Genomic DNA, 24,336 nt, shown 5'->3' on the forward strand with positions numbered 1-24,336 from the left:
TTCATTGGTGCATATATGTGGGAGTGTTATTTGACACTTATTGTTGGTTGTAGTTGCACACAGCTTTGGGTACATTGAAGATTGTGTGGGGTTTTGTGAGCTACACAGGAAACCTAAAATCAGATCCAGTGTTGTTCAGGTGAACGTGGATTGCATTCCACAGCCTGTCTGGTGACTAAGTCTTTCTTACCGTGCTCACTGATTTCCTCTTGGCCATTCTGGAGTCACACAGACACTTGGCCACTGCATCCATGGTTCAGGCAGCCAGCTACGTCTCAAGCTGGCAGCAGAACTTGACCGAAGCATCCACCCAGCGCGGCTTTTGCAGAGATCCAGAAGGAAAGAGGTGGGGAGTAATGGAGGTTCACACCAAGCTTCCAGAAAAGGGCTGAGAACAGGCAGTGTGTCTGGGAGATTTCTGGCAGGGAGGCCCCGAGAGGCCATCAAGTGAAACTGTGAAGTGAAGCTTAAGTTGCTGTGGAAACTCTAGGTTTCAGATGCCAGGAATATGGAATGTTCCCAAAGGAAAGCTATGGTCATTGGGTAGAGATAGCCCAAGAGAGATGTTATGTGTGTACCAGAGCTCTATGGTAGCCCCAGGGCTACCAAAGCCTACTGGAGCCCAGGGATTCCAGAGTCCTAGGTGCCAGACACAGAACGGTGGGGCTTGGTATCCACCTTGCTGTTGCTTGGTCTTTGGCATGCGCCCATGGAGACTGACAGCAGAACGATGTGGATGGGATATAAAATTCTTCCTGTGGACTGGTGTCTCCCACATCTGTTCCCCAGCTAGTGCTGTTATTGTGGAAGACCATGGGACCTTTAGGAAACAGGGGCTGCACCCCTCAGGAGTTACACCCCAGCACAGATTCCAGCCCACGCTCCCGCCGTGTCCTTTTCCTGTCTCTTCTGCTTCCCAACCATCAGAAAATGAACAGACTCCCTCTGTCAAACACCCACCCTACCTTGATGCTCTGCCCCAACCCAGTCCAAAAGGCAACAGAACCAAGTGGCCATGATCAAAGCCTCTGACTGGGTAGCAAAATAAATCTTTCTTCCTTATAAGTTGATATTTCTCAAAAATTTTGTCACATAATAGCCAAAACAGTCTGTGGCTTAGACTTTCATTATGCTTATCTTATATATATCTATCTTATAACACATATTGCTTTTGAGTTGGAACGCACCATTGGAGCTGTTGGCAGTCCATGGGAAGTGCTTGTTAGAGAGTCCAGCTTGCCGCACACGCAGCAGAGCTGCCCTTTTCCCCTGATCTTCTAGCAAAAAGGTCACAGTGAAATTGCTCTCAGCTAGCATGGCAGAGAGGAGACACTGTGGTGTCTGCGGGGCACACGCACTTAAATGTCTTCAGCTAAAACTGAGCATGCTTGGAATGTCTATGTAGAAAGAGTAGGAAGACACAACCCATGATAGTTTTAGGTTTACACCTTGTCTCCCCTGGCAGTCCCACTCTTGGTATTCCTGGACAGCCAAGATGGCTATTTTGCAGCAAGTAGGAGCTTCAGTACTTTAAACAAAATGTTGGCTCTGTCAGCCAAGGAGCCTATTGGTCTGAAGAACCTGCTTCCTGGAGCCAGTAGGAAGCCCCTGGCCAAGGTTGGTGAGGATGACCCACCCTCACTGCTGGCTTGGCATTCTCTAGCAGACAGAGGTGCACAGTAATAATTTCTTGACGTGGGCTCCCCCAGAGAGGCCACCTGAAAGTCCTTAGAGCTTATCTATTTCCTAAATAGATAACCTTCCTTTTAAATTTTGGATCGAAAGATAGTTTTGATGGTGTCCTTTGCTGTACAGAAGCTTTTCAGTTTCATGGGGTCTCCTTTTTTATATTTTAGTGTCTGTGCTATTAGTGCTCTGTTCAGAGAGTCTTTTCCTGTACCAGAAACAGATTCAGTGTATCAGAGATCCTTGATTCACTTGGACTTGAGTTTTGTGCAGGGTGATAAGTATGAATCTGTTTACATTCTTCTGCATACGGACATCCAGTTTGACCAGCATCATTTGTTGAAGACGCTATTTTTTTCTATTGTGTATTTCTGGTTTCTTTATGAAAAACTGGATATTCAAAGCAATAGACTACACAATGGAAAAAGGGTTTTACCAACCACACATCTGATAGAGGGATAACATTCAAAATATAAAGACTCAAAAAACTGGACATCAAGAAAACAAATTACCCAATTTTTAAAAATGGGGTATAGCTGTAAACAAAGAATTCTCAAAAGAGGAAACTCAAATGACTGAGAAGTACTTAAAGAAATGCTCAACATCCTTAGTCATCAAGGAAATGCTAATCAAAGCTAATTTGAGATTTCATCTTACAACACCCAGAATGCCCAAGATCAATAAAACAGATGAAGGCTCATACTGTTGAGAATACAGAGTAGGGGAACTCTCATCCACTGCTGGTGGGAGAGCAAATCAGTGTGGCAGTGCCTCAAGAAGATGGAAATCAATCTATCTCAGGATCCTGCTATATCACTCTTGGACATATACTCAAAGGACACTTCATCCTACTACAGAGACACTTGCTCAGCCATGTTTAATGTCGTTCTGTTCTTAACATTCAGAAATTGAAATTGAAAATTTGTCAATGGGTAGATGGATGAAAAACTGTGGTACATTTATACAGCAGAATAATATTTTAAAAAATAAAATCTTGAAATTTACAGGTAAATGGATGGGACTAGAAAAAAAATCATTCTGAGTAAGGTAACCCAGTCCCAGAAAGACACATATGGTATGTATTTGTTTATGTGTGGATGGTAGCTGTTAAGTCATTGATAAGCAAGCTACAACAATCTGTATAACCACAGAGGGTTAGGTAGAGAATAAGAAGCTAGCAGGGCTCTACCTAGGAAGGGGAGATAGAATAGATAGTTATAGATGGGTACAGGCATGGTGGGAGACTGGAAAGTGGAAATCAAATGGATAGGAGGAAGGAAATGGGGGCCAAAGGAGGGGGTGCATGGAAGGACATCTAAAACTAAGGCCATTTGAGGGGTTGTATGGAAGCCTAACACAGTAGAATCCTAAAATATATACCTATATGAATGCAGTCTAAATTAAATTGCCAAATAATGAGAGAAATAGAGCCCCATTTAGACATCTTTCATCTCCAAATGAAGCCTCTAGTACTGGGAATAGGCTACATCTAGTTGAGTTGTTGGCCAAGGGGACCCAATGGGAACCCCATGGGAACCCCCAAACAATGTAGGCTATTGCCAAGACTATTGGTTCCTCTTTAGAAGCTGACAGTAATGCCCTGTTGCTGAAGACAACACCTACACAACTCATAGAAGTCAAACTGGTGCCTGCCTAGAGTCTTCGACCCTACAGACTAGTGTTCAAGGTAATGGAAGGTATGCTGCATTCTACCAGAAGAGAAAGCTAAGCACCAACCCAGCTACAAACCTGATCTACAGTGGCGACCTGCCTGGAAGATATGCTGGTGTAGCCATAGCACACAGCTTGTGAGAGTGACCAGCCAATACCTGATTTTATTTAAAGTTCTCTTTGTAAGATGGAACCTATTGCTGATGCTGCTTGGGAGGTCAAGATCCTGAGACCAGATAGGCCAAGAACATAAGAGGAAATCAAATACTGTTGTTATGCAAAAGGACCATAGCTATAAAATAACTCCTGATGCCAGCCATTGTGCTATACTCATAGGTCAGTGCTTTGCTCAGTCATCATCAGAGAAGCTTCCTCCTGGCATATGGGAATGAATACAGAGACCTACAGCCAGACAATAGGCAAGAAGCTAGAGACCTTGACATACCCAGCCCTACAAGGGATGTCTCCATCAAATCTCTCCCTTCAGGGAACTCTGCAAAAGAGGAAGTAGAAAGAGTGTAAGAGGCATAGTGGATGGGGGACACTAAGGAAACAAATCTTTCTAAACACAACAGTACTGACACAAACTCACAAGAGACTGAGGCAGCATGCACAGGGCCTGCACAGGACTGTTACCAGATGGAGTCCTTGAGCCGAAAGAAAAAGTAGACACACGCCCCATCCCTAGCCCAGAAGCTATCTCCAATTGATAACCACATGCAAAGGAAAATTTCATTTTCTCCAAGAGAATCTCACTGAGGAAACAAACCACTTTTAAGGGTAAATTCCCATGCCCAGCAATAGATAGCCAACAAAAAAGGGCATTTCTGGAGGCTCTTTTTCTCATAATATCTATCTATCTATCTATCTATCTATCTATCTATCTATCTATCTATCTATCTATCTATCATCTATCTATCATCTATCTATCTATTCACCTTATATCCCAATCGCAGCCCCTCCTTTCCCCAGTTCCACCCTCCTTTCCCCAGTTCCACCCTCACACAGCCCAGCCTCTAATCCCCTTCTCTTCTGAGAAACGGAAGCCCCCTTAATATCACCTTATCCTGGCCTATCAAGGCACTGGCATATCCTGGCAGGACCAGGCATATCCTTTCCCACTGAGGCTAGACAAGGCAGGCCAGTTAGGGTAACAGGAGCCTCAGGCAGGCAACAGAGTCAGGGAAAGCCCCCCACACTATTTGTTGGGGAACCTGCATGAAGACCAAGATGCACATCTGTTACATATGGGCAGGAAGAGGGGAACCTAGGTCCAGCCCATGCTAGCTCTTTGGATGGTGGTTCAGTCTCTGGGAGCCCCCAAGGGTCCGGGTTAGTTGACTCTGTTAGTCTTCTTGTGGGGTCCATCTTCTCTTCAGGTCCCTCCATACTTCTCCCATGAGTCTTCCATAAGACTCTCCAGTTCCATCTAACGTTTGGCTATGGGTCTTCGCAACTGCTTCCATCGGCTGCTGAGTGGAGCCTCTCAGAGGACAGTTATGCTAGGCTCCTGTCTGTAAGCGTAACAGAGTATCATTAATAGTGTCAGGAATTGGTGCTTACCGGGATGGGTCTCAAGTCAGGCCAGTCATTGGTTGGCCATTCCCTCAGTCTCTGGTCCATCTTTGTCCCTGTACATCTTGTAGGCAGGACACATTTTGGGTAGAAGGTCTTTGTGAGTGGGTGGGTGTCCTTATCCCTCTACTGAGAGTCCTGTCTGGCTACAGAAGGTGGCTTCTTCAGGCTCCCTTGCTGTCTCCCATTGCTGGTAGTATCAGCTAGAGTCACCACAATAGACCACCTGGGGCTCCCACTTCTAGAGATGCCGGCCCCTGCCCACTGCTGATTTCTGTTCTCTCCCCAGCCCCTCCCTACATGTAGACCCCACACCCCATTTCTGTCCCCATCTCCTCTCCCACCCAGATTCCTCCCTTCATCCACCTCCAATGCCTATTTGACTTTCTCTTGGGCCCTCCTTGTTACTTGGTTTCTTTAGGTCTATGGATTATAATGTGGGTCTCCTGTACTTTAATATTTATTTATAAGTGAGTATATACCATGCATGTTCTTTTGGGTCTGAGTTACCTCACTCAGGATGTTATGTTTTTAATAATTAATCATTTTATTCATTTACATTTCAAATGATATTCCCCCTTCTTGGTTACTCCTCCACAGACCCTCCATCCCATCCCCTCTTCCCCCTCCCCTTTGCCTCTGTGAGGGTGCTCCTCCACCCATTCACCCACTCCTGCTTCACCCCTCTAGCATCCCCCTACACTGGGGCATCAAGCCTCCCACCCCTCCCATTGATGTCAGATAAGGCCATCCTCTGTGACATATGTATCTAATTCCATCATTTCCTTGCAGATTTCATGATGTCCTTGTTTGTAATAGCTGAGTAGTAGTATTCTATTGTGTAAATGAACCACATTTTCTGTATCCATTCTTCAGTTGCAGGGCATCTGAGTGGTTTCCAATTTCTGAATATTACACATAAAGCTGCTATGAACATAGTTGAGCAAGTATCCTTGTGAGATGGTGGAGCATCTTTTGGGTATATGCCCAAGAATGGTAAAGCTGGGACTTGGGGTAAAATTATTCCCAATTTTCTGAGAAACTGCTGACTTGATTTCCAGAGTGCTTGTACAGTTTGCCCTCCCACCGCAATGAAGAAGTTCTCATAAGATTGAGTCAGGGCTTAAAAAAGAAAACTTTTCAGATCCTTTGAGTATATATTGTGGTTTCCAGTTTTGTATTTTTATGGAATTTCTATGTGTGCAAATGTGCTTGTGTGTGTGTGTGTGTGTGTGTGTGTGTGTGTGTGTGTGTGTATGTGTGTGTGTGTGTGTGTGTGTGTGTGTATCTGCATCTGTGTGTTTCTTGTGCTTTTTATTTGACTCTTTTATTGATTTGTTCTGTCTTATTCTGGTTTGTTTTGCATTTATTTTCTTATTAATATTCTTCACATGCCTGGTTGTTGTCTAATGAGAGACCAAAAGTGTGTGGATTTGGATGGTAGGAGATGTAGGATCTTGGAGAAGTTGGGGCTGAGAAACTGTAATCAGAGAATATTATATGAAAAATCAATTTTCAATAAAAGGAAAGAAAAGGAAAGCAGATTTTGCATAATTTATTCAACCAAATTGAATAAATACACTTGCTTAGTTTGCCTTATGAATTTTCTTTTCATACCATTGTATGAACCACAAGGAAAAAAAAAACAAGAGACTCATTGAGTTTATACTTTATGGTAAAATTCCTTCAACAGATCTGAAAAACACATCTACAGGCATTTCTTCTTTATAAAGAAATGTTAGAACAAAATACCAATTCAATGTCAAAAATAGTAGAAAATACATTCAGTTTATAGATCTTAAAACTTGCACAATAATAAATTACCATTTGTAATTATTCCTGTAGCATCTCTGAGAAGTGTGACTACATGGCATTGGCTGCTACCCTCAGAATGCTCTTATACAGGGGGTTCTTTCAAGCTTATTTTATGATTTTATATTTGCTAAGCAAAATAGCAGCATTCAGTCTCTCTAGCTAGGTCTTGACACTTTAAATTCTAAAACCAGCAATTTGGATCTTTATAAAATTACCAATTGAAAGCAGAATATTCTAACTATTAGTTCTCAAAAATGAAGGGAAATACCTTGAAATCAACCCAGGTCAACATTTACATATTAAAACCCGCTGTCACATCCCATATGTGAATGTGTTTTTTACCAGTGTCCTTTCCTGGTTCACAAGAAGTTGTATGCATGGCAGACTTCAGCAATTTTGTTTCTTTAATAAGTGTAGCAAATAGGGAACAAAAACAAGATAAAAGGTTTTATTCTAGACCATTTCCTCCAGCATAATTTCAACTTTCAAATTATAGGAACATAAATGAATGTCCTACTTCTGTGTTAGAAGTACTTGACTACTTTGTGGGATGTTTTGTGCCAATTCTTTACTAAATTATCTTGGTCGCCGTTGCTAGGTAACACTGCTGGCTTCCTGCAGCTGAGAAATGAAAGGGTTGGAGGGAGCAATTTGGCATTATTAGCATTTGACTAATAAGTTTTTGTTTTGTTTTGTTTTTTTTAGCCGTATGTTTTAACATTTCCCTCTCTTTCTAGGGAAGGTCATTGTCTACGGGAATACACTCGACGCTTACACAACAGTGGAGACACTCCTCAACATTGGCATGAAGGGGAGCGGCATCTACTTTGTGCATCCCCCAACTGAATCAAACATAACCTGTATCAACAACAATGATGTAGAGAGTGCCGTGGAAGATGCACTCAGTGCCGCTGGGGTGACAGTCTTTCATGACGCCTTGTTGGCTCAGTGGAACCATGGCCAGCACCCGGATCCTATCTACAATGCCTGCTTCACCACCTCCACCAAGCCTATCAGACTGGAGTGTTCAGTAAGTCCATCCGCATGAACCACACTTACTGTCTGCCTAAGGCAGCGGTTCTCAATCTGTGGGTCGTGACCCATTTGTGGGTCACATATCAGACAGCCTGCACATCAGATATTTACATTTCAGTTCACAAGAATAGCTAAATTACAGCTATGAAGTAGCAACGGAATACCTTTATGGTTGGGGTCACCACAACACAAGGAACTGCATAGAAGAGTCGCATCATTAGGAATGCTGAGAATCTCTGGCCTAGCATGGGTGCTGACCTCCCCAGAACTAGGGACGCTGAAAGATTTTAGTACAGAATGTACATTTGGGGTCTGTTTTCAAACCATTTGGGTCACTCAAAAGCAAGCAGCTACTACCAACACAGGGACTTAAGACAATTTATTGTCACTTTTACCTCTGCTCTAGGGGTTTGCTTGGCCCAACTAGGTAGTTCCCACAGGAGATTTCTTTTGTAATTGAATTTACAACAGTAGACCAAGCTGGAATCATCTAGAAGACACGTTAACTTTTCTGGCTATTGATGCTAGATCAACTTCAGCTGGAATTTTCTTGAGCCTGGGCTTTGTCAAAACAAACAAACAAACAAACAAACAAACAAACAAACAAATGATAGTTGTAAGAGCAAATGGGACAGAAACTGGGGTGTCTACCCCTTAGACCAGGCCTCAGCTGTCAGCCAGCATGTCTGCAGCCACACCCTCCCTACAGACAAGTAATTCTGCCCACTGTACATTAAAAGGGAAAGAAGCAACCTCGATGAGCAGAGACCACCCCCCAAGGGGCTACAGTACCAGGTGCTGAAAAAGGTTGTCCCTGTTCTGATTTCTTATAACATACCCCAAAAAGGGTACAGTGGGAACACAGGCCCATGGGCAATCCCAGGCTTAAAATCATAGCAGCCCTACTAATGGGCATGCAGGTCCAGGAAGCCTGAAAATGACCAGATGTGGAGTCCACTGACCAGAGAGCTGCTGCAGCTGAACTAGCCATGATGCCCTTTGCTTTCCTAAAGCCACGCCCACTGGCCAGCCAGCTTTGGGTTATAGCTTCACTCCTCTCACAGTTCTGATCAAAAAGCCTTGCCTGTAGCTCCTCTAGGCCTCGTCTCCTTCCTACCATCATAGAACCTAAGAACCCAGCTCAGATGACATCAGCCCTTCGTGGAGGGTGTGTTCAGGGGCATGAGGGTGTGATCTGAGAGACCTGAGGTCCTTAGAAATATTCTAATCTGCTATTTACCATATTTGTTCACGTATTCACTCCACAGAATTTATGGAACACCAGATAAGTCCCAGACTGTGTCTTGTGGCTTAAGGATTCAGCAATGAGAAAGGAAAAAAAAATCTTATTTTGAAAGTTACATTGTCTACACTTACATATTTTGTGCTCATCTAAGATAGGGGAATTGAAAGTATTTCAGCCTCAAATTTCTACCCCAAACCATGACCCTCGAAGATTGCCAGATCTTTCTACGGAACCTCTGGAGATTGGTACACATTCATGTTAGGAAACAGAGGGTAAAGAAACCCTCTTAAGAAGTCTCATTAGATACTGATTCTCCAGAAGGCCCTCTGCCTTTTTTCACTATTCAGATACAAATTGGAATCATAGTGAAACATCCTTTGGTTGCTTTTACTTTGGTCTGGTATACCTCTCGGCTCAGTCTTCATCCTAGAGCAGGCCAGGCCTTTCCTTTCCTGTGTCTTAGTCACTGTTGTATTACTATGAAGAGACACCGTGACCAAGGCCACTCTTATGAAGGAAAGCATTTCACTGGGGGTTTCCTCATGGCTTCAGAAGTTTAGTCCACTATTATCATGACCCACAGCATGGCAGCACACAAGCAGGAGATGGAGCAGGAGCTGAGAGCTAAATCCTGATCTATAAGCCAAGAGACACTGGGCTTGGCAGGGACTTTTGAAACTTCAAAGCCCACGCCCAGAAACACATTTCTACCAACAAGGCCACACCTCCTAGTCCTGTCACATAGTGCCACTCCTTAGGGACTAAGCATTCAAATACATGAACCCATGGGAGCCATTCTCATTCAAACCACCAGACCTGTGTTGTCTCCCAAGGAATGGTCTCTAGAGACATGTCCAGGGATCTGCCAACTTATGGTTTGCATCTTTTTTTTTTTTTTGCCAGCAGTTGTTATGTGTGGGCGATTAGGAAAGGGGAGTGGTTAGCTCCCCTCCCCTTCCCCGCCCCGTAGCATCATCATCTGTCAGGGAGTTAGGCAACTTGAGATGGGAATGAACGTGTCTCTCGACTGTGCTGTGACGGGTTCCCAGGTTTTCTTCATCTCTCAGACAGACATGCTGATGTCCTAATTCTCAGCACCAGCGAGTGTGGCCTTATTTGGAGTAGGGGCTTGGTTGGGGTAAGCAAGACCAGGTCGTCCTGGGTCTGTCTGGGTTGGGCTCTGGATTCCTCGTGCTCTTTATGAGGAGAGTGATTTAATGACACACAAGGAAGAATGACTTGGGATGACACAGAGAATGGAAGTCATATGGCAAGCATGGCAGCACCACCAAAAGCCAGGAAGAGTCTGGCTCTGCTCTTCCCTAGAGCCCTTGGAGGGAGTTTGGCCATGACACCTTGATTTTAGATTGCAAGTTTCCAGAACTATAAGAAAATATGTTTCCAACATTCTGAGGTATTACAGCATCTCTAGGAAACTAAAATAGTGTAAAAAAAAATCCTCTGGATGATAAAACAAGTTTGGGTGACCTGTGTAGGGCAGGGAACCGAGGTCCTGGGTCTCTCTAGCCAGCTACCGGCAGTGCCTGAGCCATTGGCAGAGAGAGAGAGAGGCACTGTACACAGCTTTAGCCTGGCCAGCCAGGTGGGTCTAAGGTCCAGAGATGAATGCTTGGGTAGAGAAAACGCTTTCCCACATGGTACAGTTCAGTAAAAACAGCCACTTTCAGGATCCTGGGTGAAACAACTTGTGTGCTTTATTCCAAGTGGACAGGGACTGTATAAAGATGGAGGAGTGGGGCGGGATTTATGGGTAGATATTTCCTATCGGCTCAGTTTGAGACCTTTGTGATGCTCTATTTGCATGGGGGAAGGGCTCGAGGTGCTGCAATATATGACCCATCTCAAGTCTCTGAGATTCCCAGGGTCTGAGCTCTCTCAGCCTTACCAGTTCTTCTGTCTGGTGGCACAGTCTGCTTGCCCCACAGATACTTACCTTTTAAGAAGCCCTCTACTGATGTGAAAGTACAAAAGGAAACTATATGGGGAGAAGGTGGGGGATATATGTGACATGAAAACAGGAGACTGTTCAGGGAGAGAGGAAACTCCACGGGAGGTTGTGGGAAACAAAAAAAGTACAATGATTTAAGTGTATGATGACATCTTAGTGAAATCCACTACTTTGTATGCCAACTTAAAAATTAATTGAAGGGTGAGTAGAACGCAACATCAGTTCCAAAAAAAATCAAGAGGGTCTTGTGCTAGCAGGAACAGGGACAAAGAACACCTGCCTGACCAGTGGCTGGGTTTCATTCTGGGCTGCAGGCACCTTAGCACACCCGGGATCTTGAGGTCATTGGTGAGTGGAACACAACATCAGTTCCAAAAAAATCAAGAGGGTCTTGTGCTAGCAGCAACATGGTCAAAGGACAAAGGCAGGCCCTAGCACACCCAGAATCCTGGCATCACCGAGACCAATCTACACAGGAGAGCACATGGGCGGCAGAAGCAACAGAGCTTCTTAAACAGGGTCCCTTCGGGCCTTCATCCTCAGCCAGGAGACAGAGCAGTCTCAGTACATGGCACCTGCAGATGTACAGATCCTTGGAGATCAATGACCAGAGAGTCTAGTCAAGTTGTCCAGCTCCAGATTCAGCAAGAGACCCTGACGCTAAACAAACAAACAAACAAACACACACACACACAAACAAAATGTCATTTCTATCCTTGTTTTGTTATGTTTTGTTTTGTTTTGTTTTGTTTTGTTTTGTTTTGTTTTGTGACAGGGTTTCTCTGGGTAGCCCTGACCATACTGGAACTCGCTGTGTAGACTACACTGATCTTGAACTCAGAGAGATCTTCTTGCTTCTGCTTCCCAGGTTCTGGGGTTAAAGGCATATGCCACCACTGCCCGGCTTCATTTATTTTCTCAATGGTAGCCATTCTTACTGAACTGAAATGCAATCTCAGAGTAGTTTTACTTTGCATTTCCCCTTGGCTAAGGATGTAGAATGCCTTTTCAAGTATTTTCAACAATTTTGTTGTTGTCTTATCCTTTATTGACTTACTGGTCATTTCTACTTCTTTTGAGAGCTGTCATATAGGTTATCAGCACATTCCTGTCTTCCTTTCTGTCCCAGGAACCTCTAAGGCCACGTTTAGCTTTTCAGTTCTTTGGACTTGGTGAGTTCCTTTGCCTTCCACCTCCACAACTCCCCAGATCATACCTGATGAGGTGACTAATGTTTTACCTATGTAGATGTCTCCGGATGTGTTGAGACTAAAATCTAACCACACCCTGGGCTCAGTACAGACTTGGGACCCACCTTCACACTTTCAAGACCTTCTGATTTTAATCAGTCATATGCAAGCACACCACTGTGGAGATCAAGTACCCCTCTGGACCTTCAAAGGTCTCAGTCTCTGCAACAGTGAATGCAGATAGGTAGTTCCAGAGATTGACACTTTTCACATTGACACATTTCGGGCCCAGAAACTGCAGGGTATTCTCAGCCAGTTCAACCTATTCTTGCCCGCTGAGAATGAGGTGTCTCTCCTGTGCACAGCCCAGTGTGAGAGGAGCCTCCCATCTCCCTACCTCCTGTCTTCATCAAGTCAGCATCCACCTCTCCTGCTCTCCCACAGCAGCCCCTCTGGGTCTTCCCTCACCCAGTGACTCTGACAGCAAAACTGAGATTCCCTGATGCAGCTTAGTTTGCAACAATAGTTTATCTTTCAAGATAGCATCCAGCACCCCAGTCACGCAGTGCGACCAAGTAGGGTTTATTGCTACTCACTGTCGCATGTACCAGAGAAGTCATTGTCTTCCTAAAACTGGTGATGGGCTCTAAGGCTTGTGGTGGCTGTCGGCCTCTCCTGAAACTAGGACTGTCCATCTTCATCCTGGCTTTTGTTCCATCTCCTCCCTCCCCCTCCCAGGGAACTGTGGGCCAAGGCTACACTATCCTTACTGTTCTGCATCCCATTTTGTTGTTGTCTTATCCTTTGTCCATGTATACTTTCACTTCCTTTGTGGGTTTCCAAGGCCTACTCTCGTTTCCTCTCTTCAGAATAGAGACATTATTATCATGATCATCGTCGTCATCATCATCATCTCTGCTTCACCAGCCATCTTATCTGGAAGTTTCCCACCTCATTTATTTCTGAGTTCTGTCCCTGTGCCCCTCTATCTTAAGCCAGCTAAAATCGAGGCCTGTCGATTTTATTGAGGTTATTTTCAAAGATAAAAATCAAAGCTTACTTCTCAATAAAGGAAGCTCATTTTCTCTTCCACTGGTTTTGTTCTTTTTGTTCTGACTAGCCTCCTCCTCCCGTTTGCATTGGATTCACTTTGTCCTCTTTTCTGCTTCTGGAAGGTAGAGTCTTGAGTCATTGGCAGTATTTTTTTTTTAATACTGCCCTCAGTTTGCCTCAACATTCTAGCTGCCTCTCAAAAAAATTTTAATGTATTGAATTTTTCCTAGCACTTTAGCCAAAATATTGTCTGCCTTCCTTATGATTCTTAATTAACCTTGGATTATGTATCATTTGGCTTCAAATTTTATGATTCCCTACAAAGCATATTTTAGTTGATTTTTAATTCAATGCTGCTGTTGATCATTATCCAATCCTTTAAGAAGAAGGAGGGATGTATTTTATGTCTAAGAGAATGTAGAATTTTGTGTACATACCATTAGTAAGTATTCAGTAACTGTTGGAGATACTGGTTCTGTAAATAATAACTAGTTCTATATGACTGGTATTGCTGCTGGATCCTCTTTACTGATATTTACTTTATTTCACCAGTGGTTTTGGACTAAATACAGTAATTACTAGAGGTAACATTATTAAAATTTCGCATTATTGTAGGAGTGTCTATTTCTCTCTTTAATTACGTTTTTTCTGTTCTTTGCCCTGCTGTTGAGCCCGTGAACTGTGATGGCTTGGATATTACCTTCTGAGTTGTGACCTTATCACTGTGGAATATACTGGGCTGTTCAGGCTCTGATTCCCTGCCCATTTACAACCTGTGGATCCTGGGAGGACAATGGTGGCAAGAACCTGGGGGGGGGGTGAGTGTGAAGAGAACAGACTCTCCAGAGGCAGCTTCAGCAAGACAGCTCAGTTTAATGGGGGACACAAAGGCTAGTTAACCCCCTGGGGCATGGGGTGAGTAGGGGCTATCGAGTGACCATACATCATTGGCAGGGGCCAGGGTGCTGGGGACGCCTCATTAGCATAAGGAGGAATTCCACGTGCTGATGGACAGGACCTTTTGATGGGAGAGGAAATTTAACCTGGCTTCAGGGCTTTCTTGTGGGAAGCCGCCCCCACATTCGCCGTTACAAGATGGCGCTGACAGCTGTGTTCTAAGTGGTAAACAAATAATCTGCGCATGCGCCAAGGGTATTTCTCCACCCCATGTACTCTGCCTTCCCCGTGGCAACAACTCGGCCATGGGCTGCAGCCAATCAGGGAGTGATACGTCCTAGGCGAAGGATAACTCTCCTAAATAGGGACGGGGTTTCGCTTTCGTTTTGGGGTTTGGGGCTTGCACTCTTGCTCCTGAAGATGTAAGCAATAAAGTTTTGCCGCAGAAGATTCTGGTTTGTTGTGTTCTTCCTGGCCGGTCGTGAGAACGCGTGTAAGAGTTGGTGCTGAAACCCGGGACGAGAAAACCCGGGACGAGAAATCCTGGGATGAGAAAAACCGGGACGGTTACCATCACCGGCGCAAGGAAGATCCCTCATTCCGGAACCAGAACTGCGGGTCATGTTAATGAAGTGTTCCCGTAAAACAGACTGTTGAGAAGGATTCAACTGCGTGAATTCAGAACTCTTCAGCTGGGGAACGGTGGTAATAAAGTGTTCCCGCAACACAGACTGTTGAGAAGGATTCAACTGCATGAATTCAGAACTCTTCAGCTGGGGAACAGGGTACCCGTAAGTATAGCTTTACAAGGTAAGTCTGGCCTTGAACTTTCTAACGAAATTCAAGACAGTCTATCAGAAGTAAAGTGGGAAATAGCTTTACAAGGTACGCCTGGCCTTGAACTTTCTAACGAAATTCAAGACAGTATCAGAAGTAAAGTGGGAAATAGCTTTACAAGGTATGTTTGGCCTTGAACTTTCTCTAGTGTTAGGAGCCTTTTTGTTCTTTTTCACATGTTATCAAGTGATTAAGATAGGGCTGAAAATTCTGGATGAAATTCAGGGCAATCTATCAGAAGTAAAGCGGGGAGAGAGAGTAGGAGGAAAGAGGAAATATGGTACACAAACTAAGTATACAGGCCTTTCCAAGGGTCTTGAACCCGAGGAAAAGTTAAGGTCAGGTAAGAATACCTGGGGAGAGATTAGAAGGAAGGAAAAGAAAAAAGAAAAGAAAAAAGATCAATTAGCGGAGGTCTCTAGGAGAAGGAGCCTATACTCATCACTAGATGGGCTCAAGGAGCCAGCTCTTAGTAGCTCTGAATCAGATGACGAATTCTCCTCTGAAGAAACAGACTGGGAGGAAGAAGCAGCTCGTTATGAGAGAGAAAAGTGCCAGCCAGATAAAATGCGAGCTAATTGGTTAAGGAAAAAGCCAAAAGCGGCTGGCAAAGGCCAGTTTGCTGCTTGGCCTCCGGGCAGTCGGCTTCAAGGTGCACTTCCGCCCTATGCGGAGCCCCCGCCCTGCGTAGTGCGTCAGCCCTGCGCAGAGAGACAATGCGCAGAGAGGCAATGCGCAGACTCATTCATTCCCAGAGAGGAACAAAGGAAAATACAACAGGCATTTCCGGTCTTTGAAGGAGCCGAGGGTGGGCGTGTCCACGCTCCGGTAGAATATGTGCAGATTAAAGAGCTTGCCGAGTCGGTCCGTAAATATGGAGCCAGTGCTAATTTTACCTTGGTGCAGTTAGACAGGCTTGCCGGCATGGCACTAACTCCTGCCGACTGGCAAACGATTGTAAAAGCCGCTCTCCCTAGTATGGGCAAATATATGGAATGGAGAGCTCTTTGGCAAGAGGCTGCACAAGCGCAGGCCCGAGCAAACGCAGCTGCTTTGACTCCAGAGCAGAGAGATTGGACTTTTGACTTGTTAACGGGTCAGGGAGCTTATTCTGCTGATCAAACAAACTACCATTGGGGAGCTTATGCCCAAATTTCCTCCACAGCTATTAGGGCCTGGAAGGCGCTCTCCCGAGCAGGTGAAGCCACTGGACAACTAACAAAGATCGTCCAGGGACCTCAGGAGTCCTTCTCAGATTTTGTGGCCAGAATGACAGAGGCAGCAAAGCGTATTTTTGGAGATTCAGAGCAAGCCGCACCTCTGGTAGAACAGCTCATTTATGAGCAAGCCACACAGGAGTGCCGAGCGGCCATAGCCCCAAGAAAGAACAAAGGTTTACAAGACTGGCTCAGGGTTTGTCGGGAGCTTGGGGGACCTCTCACTAAGGCAGGCTCTTGCAGCCTACAAGGTCTTATTGTCCACCCTGGAGTTGTAGATCAGGATTATAAAGGGGAACTTCAGGTTCTCTGTTCTTGTCCTCAAGTTGTCTTTTCTATATCACAAGGGGACAGAATAGCTCAACTAATAATTTTGCCAAGCCTACATGGCTGTTTTTCCTTCCTCTGGTATTCCTCGAGCCGCCAGAGGGATTGGTTCTACTGAAAATGATTCTGATTACTTAATAATGCCTTTAGATTGTTGTCAAATTTTATCTACTCCTCATGTGGGAATTAACCCACGCGGTATTCGACCTCTACAGGTCTGGCAAATGGATGTTACACATGTTTCTTCCTTTGGAAAACTTCAATATCTCCATGTGTCCATTGACACATGTTCTGGCATCATGTTTGCTTCTCCGTTAACCGGAGAAAAAGCCTCACATGTGATTCAACATTGTCTTGAGGCATGGAGTGCTTGGGGGAAACCCAAACTCCTTAAGACTGATAATGGACCAGCTTATACATCTCAAAAATTCCAGCAGTTCTGCCGTCAGATGGACGTGACCCACCTGACTGGACTTCCATACAACCCTCAAGGACAGGGTATTGTTGAGCGTGCGCATCGCACCCTCAAAGCCTATCTAATAAAGCAGAAGAGGGGAGTCGAGACTCTACCCCGAGTACCAAGAGTGTCTGTGTCTATGGCACTCTTTACACTCAATTTTTTAAATATTGATGCTCATGGCCATACTGCGGCTGAACGTCATTGTTCAGAGCCAGATAGGCCCAATGAGATGGTTAAATGGAAAAATGTCCTTGATAATAAATGGTATGGCCCGGATCCTATTTTGATAAGATCCAGGGGAGCTATTTGTGTTTTCCCACAGAATGAAGACAACCCATTTTGGATACCAGAAAGACTCACCCGAAAAATCCAGACTGACCAAGGGAATACTGATGTCCCTCGTCTTGGTGATGTCCAGGGCGACAATAACAAAGAGAGAGCAGCGTTGGGAGATAATGTCGACATTTCCACTCCCAATGCCGGTGATGTATAATGCTCAAGTATTCCCCTGCTTTTTTACCACTAACTAGGGACTGGGTTTGGCCTTGATTCAGACAGCCTTGGCTCTGTCTGGACAGGTCCAGACGACTGACACCATTAACACTTTGTCAGCCTCAGTGACTACAGTCATAGATAAACAGGCCTCAGCTAATGTCAAGATACAGGGTGGTCTCATGCTGGTTAATCAACTCATAGATCTTGTCCAGAAACAACTAGATGTATTATGGCAAATAGCTCAGCTGGGATGTGAACAAAAGTTTCCGGGATTGTCCATTACTTCCATTCAGTATGAGAAATTTACTAGGGCAGCTAATTTGTCAAAAAGTCTTTTTCAGTATATGTTACAGAATTGGACGGCTGAATTTGAACAGCTCCTTCGGGAATTGAGACTTCAGATCAACTCCACACGCTTGGACCTGTCCCTGACCAAAAGATTACCCAATTGGATCTCCTCAGCATTTTCCTTCTTTAAAGAATGGGTATGGGTGGGATTATTTGGAGATATACTTTGCTGTGGATTAGTGTTGCTTCTTTGGTTGGGCTGTAAGCTTAAGGCCCAAACTAGGAGAGACAAGGTGGTTATTGCCCAGGCACTTGCAGCTCTAGAACATGGTGCTTCCCCTGATATATCTATGCTTATGCAATAGGTCGCTGGCCATTCAGCTCTTGCACCCCACGAGGCTAGTCTCATTGCACGGGATAGAGTGAGTGTGCTTCAGCAGCCCGAGAGAGTTGCACGGCTAAGCACTGCAGTAGAAGGGCTCTGCGGCATATATGAGCCTATTCTAGGGAGACATGTCATCTTTCAAGAAGGTTGAGTGTTCAAGTGTCCTTCCTCCAGGAAAAACAACACGGGACCAGACCAGGACCCCTCTAGGTGATGAGCCTGGAAGGAGGTTAAGTGTACGGCTCCTTTACCTGCACACTGGGGATTTGACCTCTATCTCCACTCTCATTAATATGGGTGGCCTATTGCTCTTATTAATAGAAAAGGGGGAACTGTGGGAAGCCGCCCCCACATTCGCCGTTACAAGATGGCGCTGACAGCTGTGTTCTAAGTGGTAAACAAATAATCTGCGCATGTGCCAAGGGTATTTCTCCACCCCATGTACTCTGCCTTCCCCGTGGCAACAACTCGGCCATGGGCTGCAGCCAATCAGGGAGTGATACGTCCTAGGCGAAGGATAACTCTCCTAAATAGGGACGGGGTTTCGCTTTCGTTTTTGGGCTTGGGGCTTGCACTCTTGCTCCTGAAGATGTAAGCAATAAAGTTTTGCCGCAGAAGATTCTGGTTTGTTGTGTTCTTCCTGGCCGGTCGTGAGAACGCGTGTAAGACTTTCTCTTTGTCATTGATGTTCGGAAGTTTGATGCAGTTGATGGTTTATGTTTATTATGTTTTAAGTTTTTATCTTACCTGTGGTTCACTGAGTTTCTTGAGTCTATAAATCCATGGCTTTCACTAAAAGTTTAGCAAATTCTTGGCCATTATTTGGCCCCATTCTTCTCTTCTACTTTAATTACATCCCCAATTGTATATAGTGTTTCCTGAGGCTTTAAAGCTGTGCTTTTTTAAAATAGATTTTCTTCTCTTTGTTCTTTTAACCAGAAAAATCTGTTGATATTATTTCAAAATTTAATCTTTCTTTTATTAGGGATTTTCTTTATTTTATTTTATGATAAAGTGCCTATAACCCACCCTCTTTTAAAAGCTTCCAAAAAAAAGCTTCCAAATATGGAAAATTAGTCCCATGCTGGTCATTTCGGCTTTTTACAGTCATATACAATCTCTGGGACTTTAAATAGCCATCAGGACCCTTGGTCACAGCCCTTCCATTTTGACTAGAGTTTATGGTTATTTTGTGTGGGAGAGCCAGTCTCAAGGCCATCCCATCATTCTAGAAGCAGAGTTGCCTTGAAACTGGTGGGGCAAACAAAGAGTTGACACGGTGATGACAGGCCTGGGTCTCAGGAGGTGGAGTCAGACAGACCTCTGGTGCTCTCTGGCTAGCTGGTCGGGCCTACTCACTGAGCTCCAGGTCAGTCAGAGACCCCGTCTCAAAACCCATGGATGTCTACTAATATATAATAACTCTGACCTCCACACACATGCACACACACACACACACACACACACACACACACACACAAATAAATACAGATTTGAAAAAACAAACAAACAAACAAACAGAAATTGGTGTTTCACCCAAGTCTAAAGTTCTCTATTCCTGCCTAGTAGCCCTTCCTCTTGGGTTCCTGGCAGGTGGGCAGCCTCCAGCCAGTCTAATCCCCAGCTATGTAAAAAGTCTTCATGTGTATTGGTATCGCTCTGTCTAATTACATAGTAATCTCCATCGTTAATTTTTTTCACCAAGAGATGCCCTGTAGCCTTGACAGGTATCTAGCAGGGACGTATCTGTCTGCACATGTGAATGAATGAGATCTAGCAAATCTTTGTTAGATTCGCTGATCACTTTTCAGTGTGGAATTACTGCTGGGCAAAATCCAACTGCGACAAAAGTGGTGTGTGCCCCAGAGCGGTGTAGATAACAGAGCACGGTGCTGATAATCTTCACAGCTAAAATATTAGGATAAAAATATTTGTTAAATGTGTTACTATACCATAACTAACAAAGTTTAGAAAACCACTAACAGGTAGAAGAACTTTTGTGGATGATTTTGAAGAATGTAAAGGTTCGAGAGGTGAAGGGCACTGTTTTTATGTGTAATTGATATCAACTATCTTTCTCTGCTTTCATACAGGTAGAAATTTGTTTTACCTAAGTGAGGAAAAGGAAGGAATGAAAGGTGTGTAGGAAAACACATGTTTAGAGGCAGAAGAGACTCAGAGAAATGAAGGCTCCTGTGGCTACTGGTCATATCCCTGCCTGCTGTTCCAGGGCAGCAAGCAGTAGGGAAAGAGCTAGCCTGGTAGATACAGCATACATCTCTATGGGACATCTTTCAATGACATTGCTGGGCTTGCAGCCTGATGAGATGGCTAAGAGTATAGAGGCTCTCGCTGCCAAGGCTAATGACCTACACTTGATTCCTAGAACCCACGTTATGGATAAAGCAAACTGACTCCCACAACTTGTCCTGTGACATCCACATGCAAGCTACAGAATTCACACACTCAGGCATACATACACATATAACACATAAATAAAATGTAGTTACTGTTTAAAGGATTGCTGCATTTAAAAATTCATGAATGTGCTGATCTGAAATTGAAGAGAAGATGAGATGACTCCAAGAAGGAAACTTGAGAGACCTGTGTCAGACACAGGTTAAGGAGCTGGAAAAGGCCACAGTGACAACTTTTTAAGTATTAGACCACAGGGAAAACATGGCCTGTACAGATGAACGCCTTCTTACAGGGCGAAAATTCTCATCGCTGTGCTAGCTTCCTTCACTTGGTGTCTTCCTTTTTCCTATTGTATATAAGCTGAATGACAAGGAATGGTGTAGGACGGTCTTAATGTGCTCTTCATAAAGGCCTGGAATCTCCTCTGCCTCCCCTCCCTCTGTCTCCCCATCTCTGTCACACAGTGTTATGATAAACTGTTAGTGGACATTTTTCTGTACCCTGAAGACTGTTCACACTCTGGGGCAGGTGAAATCAAGAGCAATGCCCAGTAGAGTACTTGCCCAGCTTCACGATCCCCAGCCAGAAACACAAAAAGGAGTAACCGGTTGTCTTAGTTACTTTTCTACCACTATGAAGAGACATCAATGACTAAGGCAGATTTATAAAGGAAACATTTCACTGGGCTCCTCTACAGTTCCAGAGCATTAGCGTCTCTGACCACCAGGCAGGGAACATAGCAGCAGGCAGGCATGGCACGGCACAGGAGCAGTAGCTGAGATCTACAAGCAGGAGGCAAAGAGAGAAAGCTGAGAATTTTGTGGAATTTGCAAATCCCACCCTCAGTGACATATCACCTCCGACAAGGCCACACCTTCTAATCCTTTCCAAACAGTTCCATCAAACGTATGAGCCCGTGGAGGCCATTCTCATTCAGAACACCACACCCATTAATGATGTGGGTTTTCGTTCTTTGTAGGCGTTCTTCAGCTTCTACAAGAAGAATGTGGATTACGAAACATTTAAAGCATTTAATGATGCATGCCTTGTCTATGATGGCCGACTTGTGATCGATACTACCTTCCACACCAATGACATAGCCATCAGAGCTGCTGGTTCCCTCACCAAATTCTCCAACCGATATTACTCAAATGAGTGGACTCACAGCAATTTCAGTTCCAAAGAAATTGGCTTCCAGCTGGCTGCAGCTATGCTCAGTCTCTTTGACCCAACCCTTGAGCCTGTGACTGAACCACCAGCTGACCTTGACCGCCTCATCCCCATGTACAAGGGAGCCAAGATCCAAGGTATGTAGAAGATTCCTTTTTTCCTCCTCAATTGACAAGGTCAGCCATGTTTTTCTTAGACATATCTCTTGGTCTTTAATGGGCTGTTATGGAGGTGGAATAGGAGCCCATCACCTTTCTTTGGCATCTAGGGTAAACATGGTAATATCATTATTCTGTCATTTGCACATTGGACATTTATTAGGGATTCCTTCCTAACAGACCCCATTTTGTAGACTGGAAAACATCAGTAACTAGCTTAGAGATCTCAGGAGAGTGGTTTGCCTTGACATCATATCCTAATTTTCCATCCTTGTCATAAGTTCCGAGATGAAGAGACCCTTCCGCAGCCTGTTCTTTAGCCTTCTCTCTTTAAATATTTATCTGTTTGGTTTTTTCTGTGTATGGTTGTGCTGCCTTAAGTCTGTGTACCACATGTATGTGGATGCTGGAAAAGGGCATAGAATACCCTGAAGTTGGAGTTGTAGACAGTTGTTAGTCACCATATGGGTGCTGGAAACCAAACCCCAGTCACCTGCAAAGTAGCAAGCAACCTTTACCATGAGCCGTCTTTCCAGCCTCCTTAGCCTGCTCTCTTCACAGATTGGTTCAGCCATTTACAGCTGAGAAATAGCCCATTTTCACTCCCTAAGGCTTGTTGACCCCTAAGAAGATAATTTCATATGTAAGGCAGGGTTTGTTTTTTTTTGCATGTATTTCAGGCTTAACGTATTCCTGAGTCCCAAACTTCTGTTTATTCATTTTCTTCAGGTATATCTTTTTCTTCTATACAATCTTTAGAAACAATTTGTTCCCTTTTTATGGTGATCCTCTTCATGTGGCAGAGGGAAGCAGCGTATCGGTTAATGTAACCATGAGCTCTTTAAGTTCAAAGACATGCCTTGGTTCCTTGTTGGCTTGGATATGTTCAGTGACTACAGAATCTATATCCAACACTTTAAGTTCAGATTTTTGTACACCAGGAATTAAGCTCTCTTTGGGGGCCATCAATTCTGTGTCCAGCCCTACTATTTGGTTTGGGCATATTTACAGACTCTATTATTATGCCACCAGAATGGTGCACATAACTCCTTCAAAATTACATCCTTCAGATACTTGGTAGCTTCTAGGATTTGCAGACCTCTGATGGCCTGGGCAGTTTCATGGGTATTCTGAAGCAAATGTAAGCGTATGAACCTCTTGATCTGCCTGATTTTCTAGAGTTTTCTGAGTCAAGAGAGGAGTAAACCATTTTCACAGGTCACCTTGAACTGCCCACAGGAAGAGGAAAACAGGTTTTATGTTGAGAGTGAAAAGAAATAGGAGAAGAGATATTTTAAAACCATGTCTTTAGATGTTGTAGACCTTACCACCAGAAAAACCCCACATATTTACAGAATTCCATGTGCGATTCTCGGAGGTTCACAGGCTAAGTTGCAAAGCATGCATACGTAAGCCCTGAAGGTATTTATGAAACCTGTTCTAGTAAATGGAATACCAGACCAAGGTCCACATTCCTCCTGCTAAGGTAGTGCCTGCTCTGCTTCTCCTCTGGGTGAGACCTTAGGAAATGACCTCAGGCAGGTAGGAGAACAGAGATCCTCAAAGAGGACAGGTTGGTCAGTCTCAAGCTTATTGACAAAATACTAAGGATTTTTATGGTAAAATAATAGTTTTCTAAAGCATTGAACGAGGAACTTTGTTAACTATCCATAGAAAATACAGTTTTTAATATTTTATTTGGAGAAATGTAGGAAATGACAAATCCATGACAACATCCTGGAGTTTTTGGTTTGGATTGGTAGCCGTGGGAGGTGTGGGAAGTCACAAGGCACATCTCTGCTCATCTTGCCCTGGTGGCAATATTATATATATATTATATATATAGGGTATTGATTTGACTAAATAAAGCTCAACCACTCTAGGGCCTACCTTGCTAATTGGCTGCAGTTTCAGGAGCAGACATTATAGACATCTCCATGTGGTTTTTTTTGATGAAATATGAACTGTTCCCTACCGAACCAATAATTCATTTCTGATATGGCCATCTGCCATTTTCTCTAGGAGGGATTCTTCCTGGGTCTTATCATTATCTGCATATTTCCAAACCTGCCATCCCAACTCCTTTGAATCTACAAAGGTCACAGCCTGATTTTGTAAGTATTGATCTTGAGTTTTACTTTACCTCTGCTAATAAAATCTGTTTCAATGGGAAGGAAAATTTTTGACTCAAAGTCTTTGGTTCACATATCATATACCCACTATGCATGTCGAGATTCAAAATGGTCCCTAAGAGTCTTTGCTCTTCACACCATCACGTGGTGCACTCCTAAAGGGAGCAGAACTGACTGGTGTGGCCTGCAGAGTATTGTAGAGATAACAGCGTGTGGTCTCCAAAGCTATGTCAATGTTGCAAAGATACTATAACTCCACCTTGTCCTTTTCCAGATTACCAACTGCCATAGGGTAAGGTTTCCCAAGCAACC

At 44.1% G+C, this 24,336-nt stretch overlaps 1 protein-coding gene across 7 annotated transcripts in view; it reads left to right on the forward strand.

The window, feature by feature from the left end:
- The window catches only part of Cfap61 (cilia and flagella associated protein 61), a 280,279-nt gene that overhangs the window by 186,713 nt on the left and 69,230 nt on the right, over positions 1–24,336 (forward strand). For all 7 annotated transcript variants that reach the window (XM_030252249.1, XM_030252246.1, XM_030252245.1 and 4 more), the window contains 3 exons: positions 7,485–7,777; positions 21,544–21,871; positions 23,915–24,006. In XM_030252249.1, coding sequence (XP_030108109.1) covers positions 7,485–7,777; positions 21,544–21,871; positions 23,915–24,006 — 713 coding nt within the window. The remainder of the gene's footprint in view (positions 1–7,484; positions 7,778–21,543; positions 21,872–23,914; positions 24,007–24,336) is intronic.

This window comes from Mus musculus, chromosome 2 (genome assembly GCF_000001635.26).
Source record: "Mus musculus strain C57BL/6J chromosome 2, GRCm38.p6 C57BL/6J".
In the NCBI taxonomy this organism is placed as follows: domain Eukaryota; kingdom Metazoa; phylum Chordata; class Mammalia; order Rodentia; family Muridae; genus Mus; species Mus musculus.